This window comes from Schistocerca cancellata, chromosome 5, assembly GCF_023864275.1.
Source record: "Schistocerca cancellata isolate TAMUIC-IGC-003103 chromosome 5, iqSchCanc2.1, whole genome shotgun sequence".
NCBI classification, from domain to species: domain Eukaryota; kingdom Metazoa; phylum Arthropoda; class Insecta; order Orthoptera; family Acrididae; genus Schistocerca; species Schistocerca cancellata.
The window spans coordinates 534,544,814-534,563,648 of NC_064630.1; the positions used below are offsets into that span (position 1 = coordinate 534,544,814).

Genomic DNA, 18,835 nt, shown 5'->3' on the forward strand with positions numbered 1-18,835 from the left:
CCCCAACACCCACCACAATGGGACCACGGAATGGTTCCATTCAAATGTAGCCAGCACACCCGTTAACACATTTATCCCACTGGGAGATGAAACGAACAGTTCCCGTTTCGCAGAACGCGGTCGGTCACTGACGGATCCACAGCCACACCTACTCTTGCACTTCTTCGTCCGACTGAAACCGACGTCCATGGGTGTCTTTCTTCACGTCGCCGAAGATGTGAAACTCAGTTGGTGAAAGATCCGGACCGTATGGAGGATGTTGCAGGTCATCTCTTCCAAAGCTTTACACGTAAGTTCCGGTAAGGTCATGATGACCTTCTTCGACTGCAGGAGCCTTCTGCTCGTCGAGTTCCTCGAGACTGGAATCAGAATCAGTGCTCACTGTTATAGAGACACTTTGCAGAAACTGCAGTGCCATAAAGTCAAAACGCCCGGACAGAAACATCCTGTCACACGATAATGCCCGCCCCCACACTGCGAATTGGACGAAGGCTACACTTCATCGATTTGCCAATTGGACGAAGACTACACTTCATCGATTTGCCAGTTGGACGAAGACTACACTTCATCGATTTGCCAATTGGACGAAGACTACGCTTCATCGATATGGTTGGGAATCTCTGCAACATCCTCAGAACAGGCTGGGTCTTTCACTGTGTGATTTTCACATCTTTGGCGACATGAAAAAAGCCATGCATTGATGTCGGTTTCAGTAGGACGAGGAAGTGCAAGATTGGTTGCCTTTGTGGATCCATCAGCGTCCAATGTCCTTGTGCAAGAGAAGACTTGATCATCTCGCCTCCCAGTGGGATACATGACTAGACGCGTATGATGATAACTTTGGATGAAACCGTTCCTTGGTCCCGTTGTGGAGTTTTTTTTTTCATTTGACTGTTCCTCATACCTTCAAGTGACACCTTCATCGAAATTCTGGGAAGCTATCGCTACCTTTTCTTGCTTCATAACTGAGAACTTGCCAAGTTCATTCTCGCAACTTTCACGAATTTTATACAAAGTAATAAGCTGCCTACTATTGAAATACAGTATCTATACGTTTAAGACGTTTGTACAGAAATGCTCACCGGGCTCGGTGATGCAGTCAGTAAACGCTGGACTACTAAATTAAAGATCTGGTATTCAACACCACAGTTATCCTTGGTTTTCTTTCATTTCTCGCTTTTTTCGGATTTGTTAATTATTTGTTAAAGTGAGAAATGGCAAGTGGCGCCAAGATTTGCAGTCCATGTTAAACCGGAGAAGCTAGTTCTAAATTTAGGCTACTTTCCCCTGCTGGTCCTCTTTGGTAAGGGTCCCACATGCCTGATAAACCTTCAAAGATGCACGACTGTTTTGTAAACAGTCTCCTTTGTAGACGATCTCTTTAGCTGTTCTTTGAGCATGCCGCTTTAGAATCCTGGAATTAGTTTCCCGTTTAGTTTAGGAAGATTGTACACTTTTGCCTATAGCAGTCCCATATTACTGACAATGTTATGGAGCCTTCTTCTTATCAAATTTTTATGTGTGAACCGAGCACACCAATTCTTTAAAAGACGTTGTCTTTCTCAGACACTGAAAAAAAATATGCATTTTGGAGTTTACAGCAAACGATACTCTGATGGCAGTGAGAAGTTTCGTGAAATATGCGACGCACGTGTCTGAACACTTACGAAACTCCTTCACCACTTTGCTACGAAATCCATTTTTAAGCATTACTGTTAAAAACACAGTACAGCAAGCAAACTGCCCAGCGCGGACTCACTTTCCAGGACATGCCTGAGAGACATCCCTGTTCTGCTGCTTGGGTATTGCGCAGTTTGTATACACATGTCGGATGTGGTAACGAGCTTAAATGCATTTGCGCACGTCACGAGCTGAAATACATTCATAATATGAAAGGAGTAACAAAAAAATTTCGAGATTTACATTTATAACGAGCTCGTAACTCTAGAATCATCTTGTTGCTCCCACCTCTTCTCGACGACCACATGCGTCCATATTTAAAGAACAATATAAGTCCTGAATGAGATTTTGACTCTGCAGCGGAGTGTGCGCTGATATGAAACTTCCTGGCAGATTAAAACTGTGTGCCCGACCGAGACTCGAACTCGGGACCTTTGTCTTTCGCGAGCAAGTGCTCTACCATCTGAGCTACCGAAGCACGACTCACGCCCGGTGCTGGCAGAAGTAAAGCTGTGAGTACCGGGCGTGAGTAGTGCTTCGGTAGCTCACATGGTAGAGCACTTGCCCGCGAAAGGCAAAGGTCCCGAGTTCGAGTCTCGGTCGGGCACACAGTTTTAATCTGCCAGGAAGTTTCAATATAAGTCCTGTTTGGGCCAGCGTCTCGCACTTAAGCGAGGCACCATGCATGTATCCATCATGCTTCATCAACTTTCCCTGAGGTTATAAATGATTTCCGCCAATGATTACTTTAAATATTTTTTTCTTTTGACATTTTTATTTCTGTTCTCTGTGCTCGACATCACGTTGCCGGGCTGGTAAGTTTCACTACGAATGCGTGTAACTTGATAATCTAGTTCTAATTGGCTCCATTAGCCGAGTCGTCATTGTTCGCTTGATTAGAATGTAGGACAGTCCAATGCATATAACTGACTTAGATCACCTGAACAGACCTCCCACACTTCCTACCACAGTACCAAAATTTCCCTGTACTTTAGTCAATTAGCAGAGCGTACGTGGAAGACCTGTACATTGGCCTGAAAGACCCCAAGGTGTCACCCAGTTAAACTTTTTCCTCTGGGACTATATGTAATCCGGGAGGTATACTACACATGTGGAATAAATACACAAATCAAAAAAATTTTTCATCTCCCCGGTTCCCAGAACTCCTGAAGATAGACGTTGACTATGGATATTGTATCACAGACACATTCCCTTCCCCCCCCCCCCCCTCCCCCTACGGGCCCAGGGGTCAGAATAGGCCCGAGGTATTCCTGCCTGTCGTACGAGGCAACTAAAAAGGAGTCTCACACCTTTTGGCCTTTTTGTGATGGTCCCCTGCAGGGTTTGACCTCCATTTTTCAATACTTTCCCGAAGAGCGAGCCAATTGGGAAAGGGCCCCTTACATGGTGCATCGTGTCCGTCGTGCAATGAGATCTTTTGCTCACTTTCTCGTCGTGGCACTACATTCCTGCTCATCCTCCATCTATTGAGTAAGGACACCTTCCTCGATGCGTTTTCCTCCACCCACTATGCAGTGGCGTTTTCTGCGCCGACGACGACCATGGAATTCTTTGCACCCCATATCCAGCGTGGTAGCCAGTCCGTTGTGATGGGGCCGCCATATATCCTGTTGGTTGTAGCCCTCTGACTACAGAGAGCTCGATCTGCTGATGCCTGCGCCTTGAACTCACCATGAATGCCAAGGAGTAGATGCCCGTCGCTTTGGGGCATCGGGACTCCCGGCAATGGCCATCCTGCCAGGTGGCCTTTGCTGCAGCTAGGTGGCGTCCGTAGGGAGGGCCCCTGGTCAGAATGGGTGGCATCAGGGCGGACGACACGCAATGAAGCGTAGTACCCCCTCTCGTGCTGTTGGTCAAACTCCAGCAGTCTCCAAGCGATCGATGTCTAACTTCAGTGTCGAGAAATACGACCCCAAATCGTTCCCCTCTCTGGCCACACCATGGGAGGAACGCCAGGCTAAGAATGGCAGCATAGCCTATTCACCCCGGTACCTCGTATGTATGAGAGCTAATGGGAACTCTTCTGTCTCGATGAAGCTTCAGTTTTTTGCACAGCATTTAGAGGGCAAGTTTGGGGAGGTAGAGGGCTTGTCCAAAATGCGTTCTGGGTCAGTCTTGATAAAAACGGCATCCTCTGCCCAGTCACGGGCATTACTCGCTTTGACAAGCTGGGGAATGTTTCTGTTACCATCAAGCCTCATAAGAGCTTAAATATGGTCCAGGGTCTTATATTCAACAGGGACCTTCTTTTGCAGTCTGACGACGAGCTGCGTGCCAACTTAGAGCGACGAGGAGTTCATTGCATCCAGCACGTCCATCGGGGTCTGAGGGATAATCAGGTTGTCACCGGTGCCTTCATCTTGGCCTTCGAGGGTGACACATTACCCGCTGTGATGTGAAGTCATATTTCCGTTCCCCAATGCGGTGATTTAAGTGCTGGAAGTTTGGCCATATGTCTTCCTGCTGTACTTCCAGCATCACATGTCGAGATTGTGGACGTCCATCCCATCCCAATACCCCATGCGTCCCGCCTCCCATCTGTGTCAACTGCAGAGAGCATCATTCCCATTGCTCACCAGACTGCAGGATGTTACAGCGAGATAGGAAAATCATTGAATACAAGACCCTGGACCGTCTGACCTACACTGAGGCCAATAGGGAAATTTGAGCCTCTACATCCTGTGGCTGTGACCTCCTCTTATGCCGCCACTACGAGAACAGTTGCAGCCCATCAGTTCCATGAGATCCAGTCAGCTCTCAGAGCCAGAAAACTAAGCCTGCCACCTTGATGGTGGGGGGCACTTCCCTCCCTGTTGCTCCCACATCACCTACCTCAGGAGCGCTGTCCCCCAACCACCAGGGACACTGGTCCCCACTTTTCAGCTGGAGAAGCGTAAGTCTTCTTCGGCTCCTCTCCATAGGAAGGGGTCCCTTGGGTCACTCCTTTCGGTCACTCCTTTCACAGATTTCTGCTAGTGGGCAAGATGACACCCGTCAGTGGCTGAACACCCACAAGCAGCTGGTCATAGGGATTTATGATCATTCTCAGTCACAGAGACTGAATCAGTGAAGCCCTCCCAGCCAGAGAAACCCAAGGATGAGCGAGAGAAATCCAGAAAGAAGACCCCCAAGACAAAGGGAATTGCGGTGGCACCCACACCAGCGTTGTCTACAAGCTCTGTGTCTGAGGTGAAGATTCTGGCATCTGCTGAGGACCTAGATCTCTCCAGACCCTCAGACACAATGGATATAGCCTGTTCAGGAAATAAGTCGGTGGCAGCAGGTGACTCTGAGGCGTAGACTGTCTCATTGAGTGTTTCATGCTTTCCCAGTCTCACGATCACGTCATCCTCCAATGGTATTGCGGCGGTTTTTTCCACCGCCTGACTGAGCTATGGCAACTGTTAAGCTTTATACCTGCTTTCTGCATTGCCCAGGAGGAAACCTGGTTCCCGGCAATGCGGACCCCTACTCTTCATGGCTACAGGTGATATTACAAGACCCATAGCGAATATAATAGAGTGTAGGCGGAGTTTGTGTGAACCTGTATGTAGTGAACCTGTGCCCCTTCAAACTCCTCGTGAAGCTATGGCTGTCAGGATATGGACGATCTCAGGAAACAATTGTTCAAATGGCTCCGAGCACTATGGGACTTAACAGCTGAGGTCATCAGTCCCCTAGAACTCAGAACTAATTAAACCTAACTCACCTAAGGACATCACACACATTCATGCCCGAGGTAGGATTCGAACCTGCGACCGTAGTGGGCACGCAGTTCCAGACTGAAGCGCCTAGAACCGCACGGCCACTCCGGCCGGCGGAAATAATTGTCTGCAACGTTTATCTCCCTCCAGATGTACCCCTGAAAGTATTGGCTGCACTTATTGATCAGCTCCCTAAAGACGTCGAAAATTTACTGTCCCAATTCGGCTTCTGCCTCTTAAATACTGGGGCCGCCACGCATTTCAGTGTGGCTCATGGTGGTTACTCGGCCACTGATTTATCAATGTGCAGCTCAGGACTCCTCCCATCTATCCATTGGAGAGCACATGGTGGTATCCGAAAGTCGCTGAGGCAATTAAAGAGCGTCGGCGAGCTCTACAGCGACATAAGCGGCACTCTTCCCTAGAATACATAATAGCCTTTAAGCGGCTCCGTGCCCGCGTTCGCCTGTTTATAAAACGACGGAAACAGGAGTAGACGACACGATCTGGCGAAATCATATCCTTGACAAATTGTATGATTGGGGTCTCTGGGGCCCGCTCCTGATTTTTATCTAAAACTTCCTGTCGCTCCTACTTTCCGTGTCCAGGTTGGTGCCTCCCATAGTTCCCCCTGTATACAGGAGAATGGCGTTCTGCATGTTTCCATATTGAGTGTATATTTTTAGTGGCCATCAACGGCCTAGGAGCAGCTGTAGGGCCGTCGGTCTCATCTTCGCTCTATGCGGGTGACTTCTGCATTTCGTATTGCTCCTCCAGTATTGGTGTTTCTGAACGGTGCCTAGAGGGAGCCATTCACAAGGCGCAGTCATAGGCTCAAGCCCACGGCTTCCAGGTTTCAGCTGCGAAGTCGTGTGTCATACACTTCTGTCTGTGTCGTACCGTGCATACGGAACCTCAACTTTATCTTAATGACGATCCACTCAGTGTAATGCAGACGTATAGATTTTTAGGACTGGTTTTCGAAGCACGATTGACTTGGCTACCTCATCTTCGTCAGCTTAAGAGGGAGTCCTGGCAGCACCTCACTGTTCTCCGCTGCCTGAGCAACACCAACTGGGGTGCAGATCGCTCTACGCTGCTGCAGCTCTACAGACTCCTTGTTCAATTCCGCCTTGACTATGGGTGTCTAGTTTACGGTTCGGCGGCACCTTCAGCATTGCTTTTACTCGACACAGTGCACCACTGTGGCGTTCGCCTAGCGCCGGGAGCTTTTAGAACGAGTCCAGTGGCCAGTGTCCTGTTGGAGGCCAGAGTCCTCCATTGCGGACCCGACGTGCACAACTACTCGCCACCTATGTTGCACACATTCGTAGTTCTCCTGAGCATCCGAATTACCGTCTCCTTTTCCCACCCGCGGCAGTTCATCTCCCACATCGGCGACCCTACTCTCCGAACTAGAGTCTTTCTTTTACCACCTCTACTTGAGGTCCATTCACGTACATCTTCATGGTGTACACCTCGGCCGAAACTTCGTCTGGACTTTTTGCATGGCCCTAGGGACTCCATTAACCCAGCCACTCTCCTCTGTCACTTCATCTAGATTCTTGACGTGTTCTGGCACTCTAAATTTGTTTACACTGACGGCTCGATGGCTGATGGTAATGTTGGCTTCGTCTATGTCCACAGAGGCCATATTGAACAGCACTCCTTGCCCGCTGGCTGCAGTGTATTCACTGCAGCGCTTGTGGCCATATTTCGTACACTTCAGTACATCCGATCCTATTCTGGTGAGTCGTTTCCTCTCTGTTTTGGCTCCCTGAGCAGCTTACGAGCTATCGAACAGTGCTACTCTCGCCATCCTTTGGTAGCGAAAATCCAGGAGTCCATCTCTGCCCTGGAACTGTCCAGTCGTTCCGTGGTGTTTGTGTGGGCCCCAGGACACGTCGGAATCCCAGGCAACGAACTTGGTGAAATGCTGGCCAAACAGGCTACTCGGAAACCGATCCTGAAGATAGTCATCTCTAAAACTGACCTGAGTTCTGTCTTAAGCCCCAAGGTTTTTCGGCTTTGGGAGACGGAGTGACATAACAGTATGCACAACAGACTGCGTGTCGTTAAGGAGACTGAGAATGTGTAGAAGTGTTCCCTGCGGGCTTCTCGCAGGAAATCAGTTATCCTTTGTCGACTCTACATTGGCCATATGTGGCTCACACACGGTTACTTCCTCCGTCGTGAGGACCCACCTCAGTGTCGCTGTGGCTCCCAAATGACTGCCCACTTTTAGCCGCTCTGCGGCGGACTTTTAACTTTCCCAGCATCCTACCTTCGGTGTTGGGCGACAATGCCTCAACAGCAGCTTTAGTTTTACGTTTTATTCCTGAGGGTGGGTGTTATCATTTGATCTGAGTTTTAGCACATGTCCTTTGTCACCCTGTGTCCTGCAGCCTAGGGCTTATAGCGTGGAAGTTTTAATGTGTTACAAAGTGCTATTTTATTCTCATTCTTGTTTTTAATTTCCTCTCCCTGTTTCTTGCGTCTCTCTGTGATTTTCTTCTCCTGTTTTGTTCATTGTAGTATTTGTGGTTCTTCTGTCGTTCTTCTGGTTCTTCCCTTCTCCTGTTATTGTGAGGTACGTCTTCTTTGTTTTCTTCTTTCCCTTGAGGAATTGTTCTACTGGGAACAAGGGAACGTTGGCCTCGCAGTTTGGTCCCTTTCTCCCCCTTTTAAACCAACCAACCAACATTCCCTTTGGCTGTTTAGAGATATAACTAAACCCGTCCAGAGATGTAAACAACCATGCATCAGCAGTGCCTATTAGACAGAGAGGGTCCAACAGCCGATCAGTTCCACTCATTCCACCAGGAAGGAGGAACAAAGCTCAAGCTTGCCTAAACGGTCAATACCGCGGTTCGATCGCTTCGGCATTGTTTCTTTGTGTCAGAAAGGGCTCTCAGGAAGGGTAATGTCCACGCGTCTCGGAGTGAACCAAAGCGATGTTGTTCGGACACGGAGGAGATAGAGAGAGACAGGAAATGTCGATGACATGCCGCATTCAGGCCGCCCAAGGGCTACTACTGCAGTGAATGACCAATACCTACGGATTGTGGCTCGGAGGAACCCTGTCAGCAACGCCACCATGGTGAATAATGCTTTTCGTGCAACCACAGGACGTCGTGTTACGACTCAAACTATGCGCAACAGCCTGCACGACGCGCAACTTCACTCCCAACGTCCGTGGCGAGGTCCATTTTTGTCAACCACGACACCATGCAGCACGGTACAGTTGGGCCCAACAACATGCCGAATGGACCGCACGGGATTGGCATCACGTTCTCTTCGTCGATGAGTGTCGCATATACCTTCAACCAGACAACCGCCGGAGAGGAGTTTGGAGGCAACCCGGTCAGGCTGAACGCTTTAAACACATTGGCCAGCGATTGCAGCAAGGTGGAGGTTCCCTGCTGTTTTGGGGTGGCATCATGTGGGGCCGACTTAAGCCGCTGGTGGTCATGGAAGGCGCCGTAACGGCTGTACGATACGTGAATGCCATCCTCCGACCGATAGTGCAACCATATCGGCAGCATATTGTCGAGGCATTCGTTTCCATGGACGACAATTCGCGCCCCCATCGTGCACATTTTGTGAATGACTTCCTTCAGGATAACGACATCGCTCTACTAGATAGCCAGAATGTTCTCCAGACATGAACCCTATCGAACATGACTGGGATAGATTGAAAAGGGCTGTTTATGGACTACGTGACCCACCAACCACTCTGATGGATCTATGCCTAATCGCCGTTGAGGAGTGGGACGATTTGGACCAACAGTGCCTTGATGAACTTGTGGATAGTATGCCACAACGAATACAGGCATGCACCAATGCAAGAGGACTTGCTACTGGGTATTAGAGGTACGGGTGTGTACAGCAATCCACCATCTCTGCTCACTGTATGGTGGTACAACATGCAATGTGTGGTTTTCATGAGCAATAAAAAGGGCGGAAATGATGTTTATGTTGATCTGTATTCCAATTTTCTGTGCAGGTTCCGGAACTCTCGGAACCGAGATGATGCAAAGCTTTTTTTTAATGTGTGCAGTTACAAGAAATCTTGAAGCGGCTACACGCATACCGAACACATAACACATTTTACACTGAACAGGGGATGCTCTACTACGCCGATAACGTCTCTACACTGACGTTTATCATGGTCATTCCGATTTATTGTAACATTGATCAGACCAATAAAGGAATAAAACAAATTTAACACTGTTCCATTCTCACTCACACCGAAAAATTTACTGGATGTCCCCTACCCAGTATGCATATTCGACACCTGGCTGCTCAGCCAAATATGTCTGTTTGAGCACGTCTGTCAGCCTGTGCACTGAATATTTGGACACTCTGTATAACAATTTAAAGAAGGTCCTAAAGAAACAAACGTTCTACTGAACAAGGCAATACAAAGACAAAATATGTTATAGGCGTAATTTTTGTTTCAATCATTAATGGTTCATACATGTTTGTATTTTACAGAACTGAGTTAAAGTGCCCATTGATGCTGACACAAACATGTCAAAAAATGGTTGGGCTATATATAGGGTGTTTGTTTTAACTTGAAACTACTACATACCTTGAACCCAACGCATCGTACGAAAAAAAATGTTCTAGGTGGAAAATTAATATTAGTCCGCAGAAAAGGCAGATCTGCACTCCTATATTTTTGAAATGTACTGGGTGTATAATTACACTTTTCCTACTTAACACATTATAACACGAAAACTAATTACCATACGAGTACCAAATTTGGCAGCATTAACGTCCAGAGTACGGGGTGATGATCATGCATCACAGCGCCACCGTGCAGATACAACTATGACCGCCAGGTGCCGTGATCAGCCATCGTTACTCATAGTCTCACACACCTGAACAGTCGCAGTACACTCGTTGACATCTCAACATGAGCTTGGACAACACAAGCAGGGCATTATTGGTGAAGCTGTATAACGAAAACAGTAATGGTGCAGTTGCAGTTCGAGAATATGGCCGGCTGAAAGGATTATGGAAGGGTCCTCTTTCTCCGTCTGCTGTGCGGAACATGATGAAGTTCCGATCAACTGGAGAACTGGGCGTCGCTCCGGGAAGGGACCGACGACCGGTTGCACCACAGGTGGTTGATGAAATCGCTGTTGTTATGGCGGACAACACTGCGCCCAATTCCTGATCGTCAGGCAGTGCGCGTGCTGTGTCACGGCAGCTGAACATCCCGCGTTCCACTGTATGGAAGATGTTTCGTACCATTCTTAAATGATATCTGTACAAGATCCATATCGTACAACAGATTGCATCGCAGGACGCACAACGACGGGTTGACTTCGCTCTCTACTTTTTCGTAAGGATTGAAGTTGACGAGGGCTGGCACTGGATCGTCCTATGGTGAGATGAAGCTCATTTTTCTCTGACGGGTGACGTGAACACACAGAACTGCCGAGTGTGGGGATCTTCACCTCCAGTCCTGAGAATGAAGTTTCTCTGTATGGTGAACGTGTCACTGTATGGCTTCACGGCTACGTTCATCATTAGCCCATTTTGAACAGGCTGGCGCTCAAGGGCCAAAGACGTGCAATGTGACTGGTCAACGTTACTGCGACATGCTTCGTCAGCGTGTCATACCCACCCTACAGGCGAGAGACGCATTGAACTAAACAGTTTTCATGCAAGATGGGACCCCACCGCACATTGCTCATAAAATTCGCCTGCGTTTCCGAAACATATTTGTAAACGATCGAATTATCAGCCGCTCGTTTCCAGCTCCTTAACCGGCACGATCACCTCATCTCACTACCTGTGATTTCTGGTTGGGGGGCTACCTGAACGGTGGGTTTACCAGGGGAACATTCACACATGTGCTGATCTGAAGCTCAGCATATCAAGCGAGAGCATACCTAAGGACATGCTTCCTTCTTCTGTGCAGAATGCACACCTGCGATTTGAGACTCTTCTGGACACTGATGGGCGCCATATTGAGCCCCTTTTCTAGCAGCAATGGTACCGGTATGTAATGGTATGATGTACCGTTGCAGCACATTAAAAGTGTTTCAGCTGAATGGATTCTGCATTATTTCTCCTTCCCATATCCTTGACATTAATGCTACCAAGTTTGGTCCTTGTAAGGTAATTAGTTTTTGCATTATCACGTGTTAAATAGGGAAAGTTTACTTTAAACCACACGGTATTCGTTTTCAGGAGCAGTAGACCAGTCACATTACAACACTGACAGATGCACACGCTGCTGGCTCTGAAGAATGTCGCGCCGCGCCGCTCTGCGCTCACCTCTGGGATGGCGACGAAGGCGACCAGCAGCACGGTGATGACGAGGTTGACCCAGAAGAGCCAGCGCAGGAAGGTGAAGTAGGAGGCCACCACGGAGCCGAAGTGCGACTCGATCTGCTTGATGCGCAGCTCCCACGGGATCAGCGCGTTCATCAGGTTGTCCAGCTCGCGCCGGGTGTGCTGCCACCGCTGCAGACAGACAGCCGGGCACGTCCCGTACTCCACTCCGCCCACACGTAGCACCAGCGCCGTGCTACTTTCATTTTAGAACTGTGAACTGCACATCGGTGTACTTTTGACAGTATGTACAAGGTGCGGCAATAAAGTAATGAGACTGATTTTCTCTGCAAGATGTGGCAACCGTGCAGGCTTGCGTAGGCACAATATCTTTGGTCTATAAGCTGTCTCTAGTCCAAGCGGCACATCGATGCAACCTCTCAGTCGTGAGTTGTGCTGTAATAAGTTAACACATGTTTGTATCTCTCGTCACAGAAATGGAACCACATAATATTGCGCAACTGTATGTCATTTCTTTTTGCATTAAATTGGGTGAAAACGCAACAACTTATGGTAAGCTTCAGAAGGCTTTTGGAGAGGAGGTTATATCAAGAGCTCAAGTTTTTCGTTGGCATAAAATGTTTAGTGAAGGCAGAACGAATGTTGAAGATGAAGGCCGCAGTGTGTGTTGAAAAATGTTCAAATGTGTGTGAGGTCTTATGGGACTTAACTGCTAAGGTAATCAGTCCCTAAGCTTACACACTACTTAACCTAAATTACCCTAAGGACAAACACACACACCCATGCCCGAGGGAGGACTCGAACCTCTGCCGGGACCAGCCGGACAGTCCATGACTGCAGCGCCCGAGACCGCTCGGCTAATCCCGCGCGGGACAGTGTGTGTGTGTGTGTGTGTGTGTGTGTGTGTGTGTGTGTGTGTGTGACATCTTATGGGACTTAACTTCTAAGGTCATCAGTCCCTAAGCTTACACACTACTTAACCTAAATTATCCTAAGGACAAACACACACACACCCGTGCCCGAGGGAGGACTCGAACCTCCGCCGGGACCAGCCGTATAGAAGACCGCAGTGGACAACCATCAACCTCACAGACGGATGTCAACTTGGCCACGGTACTTGAACTCGTATGATCTGATCGAAGATTATCCGTGAAAATGATTGCGGAAGAACTGAACATCCATCGAGAAACGGTTCGTCTAATAATAAAGATGGTATGAGAAAGATTTTTACAAAAATGGTCCCCAAAAATCTCACACCACAACAGCGAGAAACACGGAGAAATGTGGCTGGCGATCTGTTAGAGCATACGGAAATCAATCCAGAATTGTTGAGCTGTGTTATCACTGGTGATGAAAGTTGTTTTTTCCAGTACGATCCAGAGACAAAACGCCAAAGTTCGCAATGGTGCTCAAAGGGATCACCCAGACCAAAAAAAGCTCGCATGTCAAAGTCGAAAGTGAAATGCATGCTTGTGTGCTTCTTTGATTCCAAGGGAATTGTTCATAAAGAGTGGGTGCCTCCTGGACATACAGTTAACCAATATTACTACAAATACATTTTAGAACGACTTTGTAAAATAGTTCTTCGTGTCCGTGCCAACATTGCTGATAACTGGATTCTGCATCACGATAATGCGCCATCCCATACTGCTCTGTCAGTACAGCAATTTTTAACCTCAAAACAAATTTCAGTACTACCACAGCCACCTCATTCACCAGATATCGCTCCGCGCGACTTTTTTCTATTTCCAAGAGTCAAAACGGCGGTCAAGGGACACCATTTTCAAACAACACAAGATGTCCAAAAAAGCTGTGACGAGGGTCTTGGAGGATATTACAGAAGATGAGTTCCAGAAATGTCAGAATCAATGGCAGAAGCGCTGGAAAAAGTGTGTGCAATCAGAAGGGAACTACTTTGAAGGAGACGCTAAGCTTGACTAAAACACTAAGCAACATTTTTTTCACATCAGTCTCATTACTTTATTGTCGCACCTCGTATACCAAAAAACGTGTTTATGTGGTTTTATAATCGCTTAGCGGACAAATGGACATTTCTCACGTATTCATTTTGTCAATCTTCTATTACAAACAGAAACAAAAAAATTAACTATGCTTGTGGTGATATATCGAAAAAATTTCATTTCCGTGTACTCGTGAAAACTCCTTTGAAATTATGGAACTGTCGTACAAAGTAAAATGCGCGATGTACAAATGTTAATTACAGCATCCAGTTTAAGAAACATGATGTCGGGCACTTTCTGTACTCTGAGCGCAGCTGCTTCGCAAGTCTACAATGCGACTTTGTAAACGTCTCTCTGTGCCGAAGAGTCTTCATAGCTCTAAGGCCGACTACAGTTTTCGCCTACAGCCGTTTGCTCTTCGCTGTTGATAGCTGTCAAAAGTACTGCCAGGCGTCAGGGATTTCCTTGACTCGACTGGAGGAGTGTCTTAGTTATAAGGAATGATTGTATCATAAGTTCATAGATGATGTGGGAATTTTTGATGCATGTCATTGTTTACGAAGACATATCTGCTGAGCTATGTGTCCAACAATGGTATAATTTTGTAGGTACATTCAGCGGCGTATGTGGGCACTGCCAGCGAAATATGTTGAGAATAGAGTTAGAAGAAAAGCCATGCACAATGCAGCAGTTTTTCACGCATCTCAATGTTTATGACGTCATATCTTTTGAACTACGATATGTGGTTGGTTTTTACCTCCAAAGCGATGATTGTTGCCGGACAATAGGGGATACCTGTACACACACACACACACACACACACACACACACACACACACAAACACACATCCAATTTTTCTAATCTGAATGCATATCAAGTAGGAAACATTTCAAAGCTCGGCGACTGTGTGCTGAATTTATGAATAATCGCTCCATTTCGTGAAAAGCTATTAATTTCATACACGAACAGTATCGGCTTACACACTGAAGCTGTTTTCTAATAGAATTTAAGACAGAAAGTGCAAATGCAACCAGTCCTTTTACATTATGATACAATGAATATTTATCTTAAAAAACCGAAATGTACGAGTTTCAAACTGAAAAAAACTTTATATTTAGACATGTAGACTGTAAACACACAAAGAAGAAAAATATATACATATGTCTTACATTGTGCTGTAGTGAAGCAGTATCTAATGATTAAGAAAGTAAAAGTCGGGCAAATTAAAAAGTGATGCGCCCCATAATATTGGAAGGGAAAGGTCGTATCATGATTAAAAACTATACAGTTTCATTCATTAAAATCTAAAACTTCTAATTCCTCATACGAGGAAGGGATGCTATACGGTCAAAAACGAAGAAGTAGAAATTGATGTCCACTTGCAAAAATTCGTGGAAATGAACCTCAGCAAGCTGTGCACACTTACAAACACCAGTTTCCTGGAAACGTGCCGCCGCTTTATTGATAACTTTCTTCGAAGGCGCTTCGTAGCTGCGTTCAGGCATTACTGAACATGCACTTGCCTTTCACTGGTACACATTGCATCTATGACACGCCAGCGGCTTGTACAGTTCCTTGTGTTTAACTTTAACGCTAGAAGACGTAACTTAAAGCTTTAGGTGCACGCACCGTCCTCTGTAACAATTTAGGAATGTCATTGAATTTAAACAACTACTTTTACGTCCGCATTGGTAAAGGACGCAATTTAAAATTTTTTACATGTCAAAATATAATTCCTTTTAATAAGAAGGCAAGCCAATAATTTTGATTTATCAAAGTATACAGGTTTAATAATCATGATGCGCACATTTTGCTCTGCGATAATATTGGGAACACCGCTTTTAAATCTGACTTTCACTTTCTTGAGCAGCTGACTCTTCTTCTTCGCAGCGCACTGTCAGCCATATTTTTCTTTTCTCTTTCTACTGTTCTTATACTGTTACCCGTGTAAAGTTAAAGTATCACGTCAAAACTCCTACATTCCTATTTTATAAATAATTTAAATATTCATTTTATTACTACGTACAACATTTGGTTACACTTAAAATGTCACTTTCAGATACACTTAAAACAGTTGCAATATGAAAGCCTTTGGTCGCGGACTGAACTAAAGTACTTTTTAGCAACCGGAGCGAATATTCATCGATAATTTTTTGTTTTAAAAGCATTTATTCATCGTACAAAGTAACAATTCAGGCACTGATTTTCTGGTTTTGATTGTCATGTAACGATGTATTTGAACTGCAGCAATTGTTTGATATAATGCCACAGAAGCAGGTATAACTGGAGATGATGATAACAAAACGGTAGACTTGTCCATCGAGATATGTTATCGTGCTCTACAATGTAAAACTGATATTCACAGAAGCTACGCCTGCGTTGGTATACACAAGGGCATGCCGAAATGTGATGCCTCCGATTTTTTTATGCGAAAGCTCTTAAAGCTATTTAAATAAAACATTCTACATCTTTATTTTTCTTTTCTACATATTTATTTCTCAACTCAGCTATCTTGCCGACGGACGCGTTTCTTGTTGATACCGTCACTAGACTGTGTGACTTTTTTGATACAGCCAGTACCTCGCCCCTGTACGCGCCGCTTCATCACTATCAAAGTGAAGTCCTCGGAGGTGTTATTTAAGTTCTGGAAACAGACGAAAGTCGGATGGGGCCAGGTCGGGACTGTATGGAGGATGATCGATGACAGTGGAGCCAAGGCGTCGGATTGTTGCATATGTCGCAGCGTTCGGGTGTGGTCTGTCATTGTTATGCTGATGTAGATGTTGTTCCACGTGTGGACTAACACATCGAATCCGCAACTCGATTACAGCACGTTGTTTGTTACGCACCACCATAATTAACGTTACAAACCGCCATGTTATACGCTACAAGTCGGAGTCCTCTAGCAGCAGAGTGCTGCAAATACACTCCTGGAAATGGAAAAAAGAACACATTGACACCGGTGTGTCAGACCCACCATACTTGCTCCGGACACTGCGAGAGGGCTGTACAAGCAATGATCACACGCACGGCACAGCTGACACACCAGGAACCGCGGTGTTGGCCGTCGAATGGCGCTAGCTGCGCAGCATTTGTGCACCGCCGCCGTCAGTGTCAGCCAGTTTGCCGTGGCATAGGGAGCTCCATCGCAGTCTTTAGCACTGGTAGCATGCCGCGACAGCGTGGACGTGAACCGTATGTGCAGTTGACGGACTTTGAGCGAGGGCGTATAGTGGGCATGCGGGAGGCCGGGTGGACGTACCGCCGAATTGCTCAACACGTGGGGCGTGAGGTCTCCACAGTACATCGATGTTGTCGCCAGTGGTCGGCGGAAGGTGCACGTGCCCGTCGACCTGGGACCGGACCGCAGCGACGCACGGATGCACGCCAAGACCGTAGGATCCTACGCAGTGCCGTAGGGGACCGCACCGCAAATTAGGGACACTTGCTCCTGGGGTATCGGCGAGGACCATTCGCAACCGTCTCCATGAAGCTGGGCTACGGTCCCGCACACCGTTAGGCCGTCTTCCGCTCACGCCCCAACATCGTGCAGCCCGCCTCCAGTGGTGACGCGACAGGCGTGAATGGAGGGGCGAATGGAGACGTGTCGTCTTCAGCGATGAGAGTCGCTTCTGCCTTGGTGCCAATGATGGTCGTATGCGTGTTTGGCGCCGTGCAGGTGAGCGCCACAATCAGGACTGCATACGACCGAGGCACACAGGGCCAACACCCGGCATCATGGTGTGGGGAGCGATCTCCTACACTGGCCGTACACCACTGGTGATCGTCGAGGGGACACTGAATAGTGCACGGTACATCCAAACCGTCATCGAACCCATCGTTCTACCATTCCTAGACCGGCAAGGGAACTTGCTGTTCCAATAGGACAATGCACGTCCGCATGTATCCCGTGCCACCCAACGTGCTCTAGAAGGTGTAAGTCAACTACCCTGGCCAGCAAGATCTCCGGATCTGTCCCCCATTGAGCATGTTTGGGACTGGATGAAGCGTCGTCTCACGCGGTCTGCACGTCCAGCACGAACGCTGGTCCAACTGAGGCGCCAGGTGGAAATGGCATGGCAAGCCGTTCCACAGGACTACATCCAGCATCTCTACGATCGTCTCCATGGGAGAATAGCAGCCTGCATTGCTGCGAAAGGTGGACATACACTGTACTAGTGCCGACATTGTGCATGCTCTGTTGCCTGTGTCTATGTGCCTGTGGTTCTGTCAGTGTGATCATGTGATGTATCTGACCCCAGGAATGTGTCAATAAAGTTTCCCCTTCCTGGGACAATGAATTCACGGTGTTCTTATTTCAATTTCCAGGAGTGTAGATGGACATAAGATGTAGAATGTTAATAAAGTATGTTTTATTTAAAAAGATTTCAGATTTTTCACATAAATAATTCGGGGGCATTACTTTTGAGAACGCCCTCGTATATAGCGAAGCAGGCGTAGCTTTTGTGAATATCAGTTTTACGTTGTAAAGGACGATAACACATCTCGATTGAGAAGTCTACCGTGTTTGGTTATTCTTTGTTTGTTTGTTTCATAAGTGTTGATTGGACTAAAGAAAACTGCAATCATTACACTGAATCACCGGTATCTGTTATCATCATCTTCAGATTATATTGCTTCTGCGGCATTTCAGCAAGCGATTACTACAGTTCTAATACGTGTTTTGTCACATGGTTAATATGAACACCAACACCTGTAATTCAGTACCAGCATTGCTACTTTGTCTGATGAATAAACATTTTCCAAATAAAAATATTTGATTGATGAGTAACCGTTCCAGTTGCTCACAAACACCTTTCCCTTTCATCCAGACAAATACAGATTCATTTACAGAAATTTTTCTTTTATTACGTGTATACAGAGATAGGGAAGAGGTAGATATATATGCGGATTTTCCAAAATCTTTATTGGCTAATTCTGCAATGTGATAGGTGTGGTAGTCGATGATGTCTCTGTCGACGAAACTTTCCAGGCCGGGAACGTTGGGAACTCCAGTACCTTCACGTACAATGGCTACTGTAAGCCAACCATTCCCATGTGAAAACGTATCATTAAGATCAATACTAAAGTTCAGTCTACATCCACAGAATACAGCAGGTCCGTCGAGAAGTGCAGTTGAAGCAATGTTCTTCACA

At 46.8% G+C, this 18,835-nt stretch overlaps 1 protein-coding gene across 1 annotated transcript in view; it reads right to left on the bottom strand.

The window, feature by feature from the left end:
• LOC126188667 (transmembrane channel-like protein) overlaps positions 1 to 18,835 on the bottom strand; it is a 100,283-nt gene that overhangs the window by 69,876 nt on the left and 11,572 nt on the right. The window contains exon 3 of the mRNA XM_049930272.1: positions 11,700 to 11,888. Coding sequence (XP_049786229.1) covers positions 11,700 to 11,888 — 189 coding nt within the window. The remainder of the gene's footprint in view (positions 1 to 11,699; positions 11,889 to 18,835) is intronic.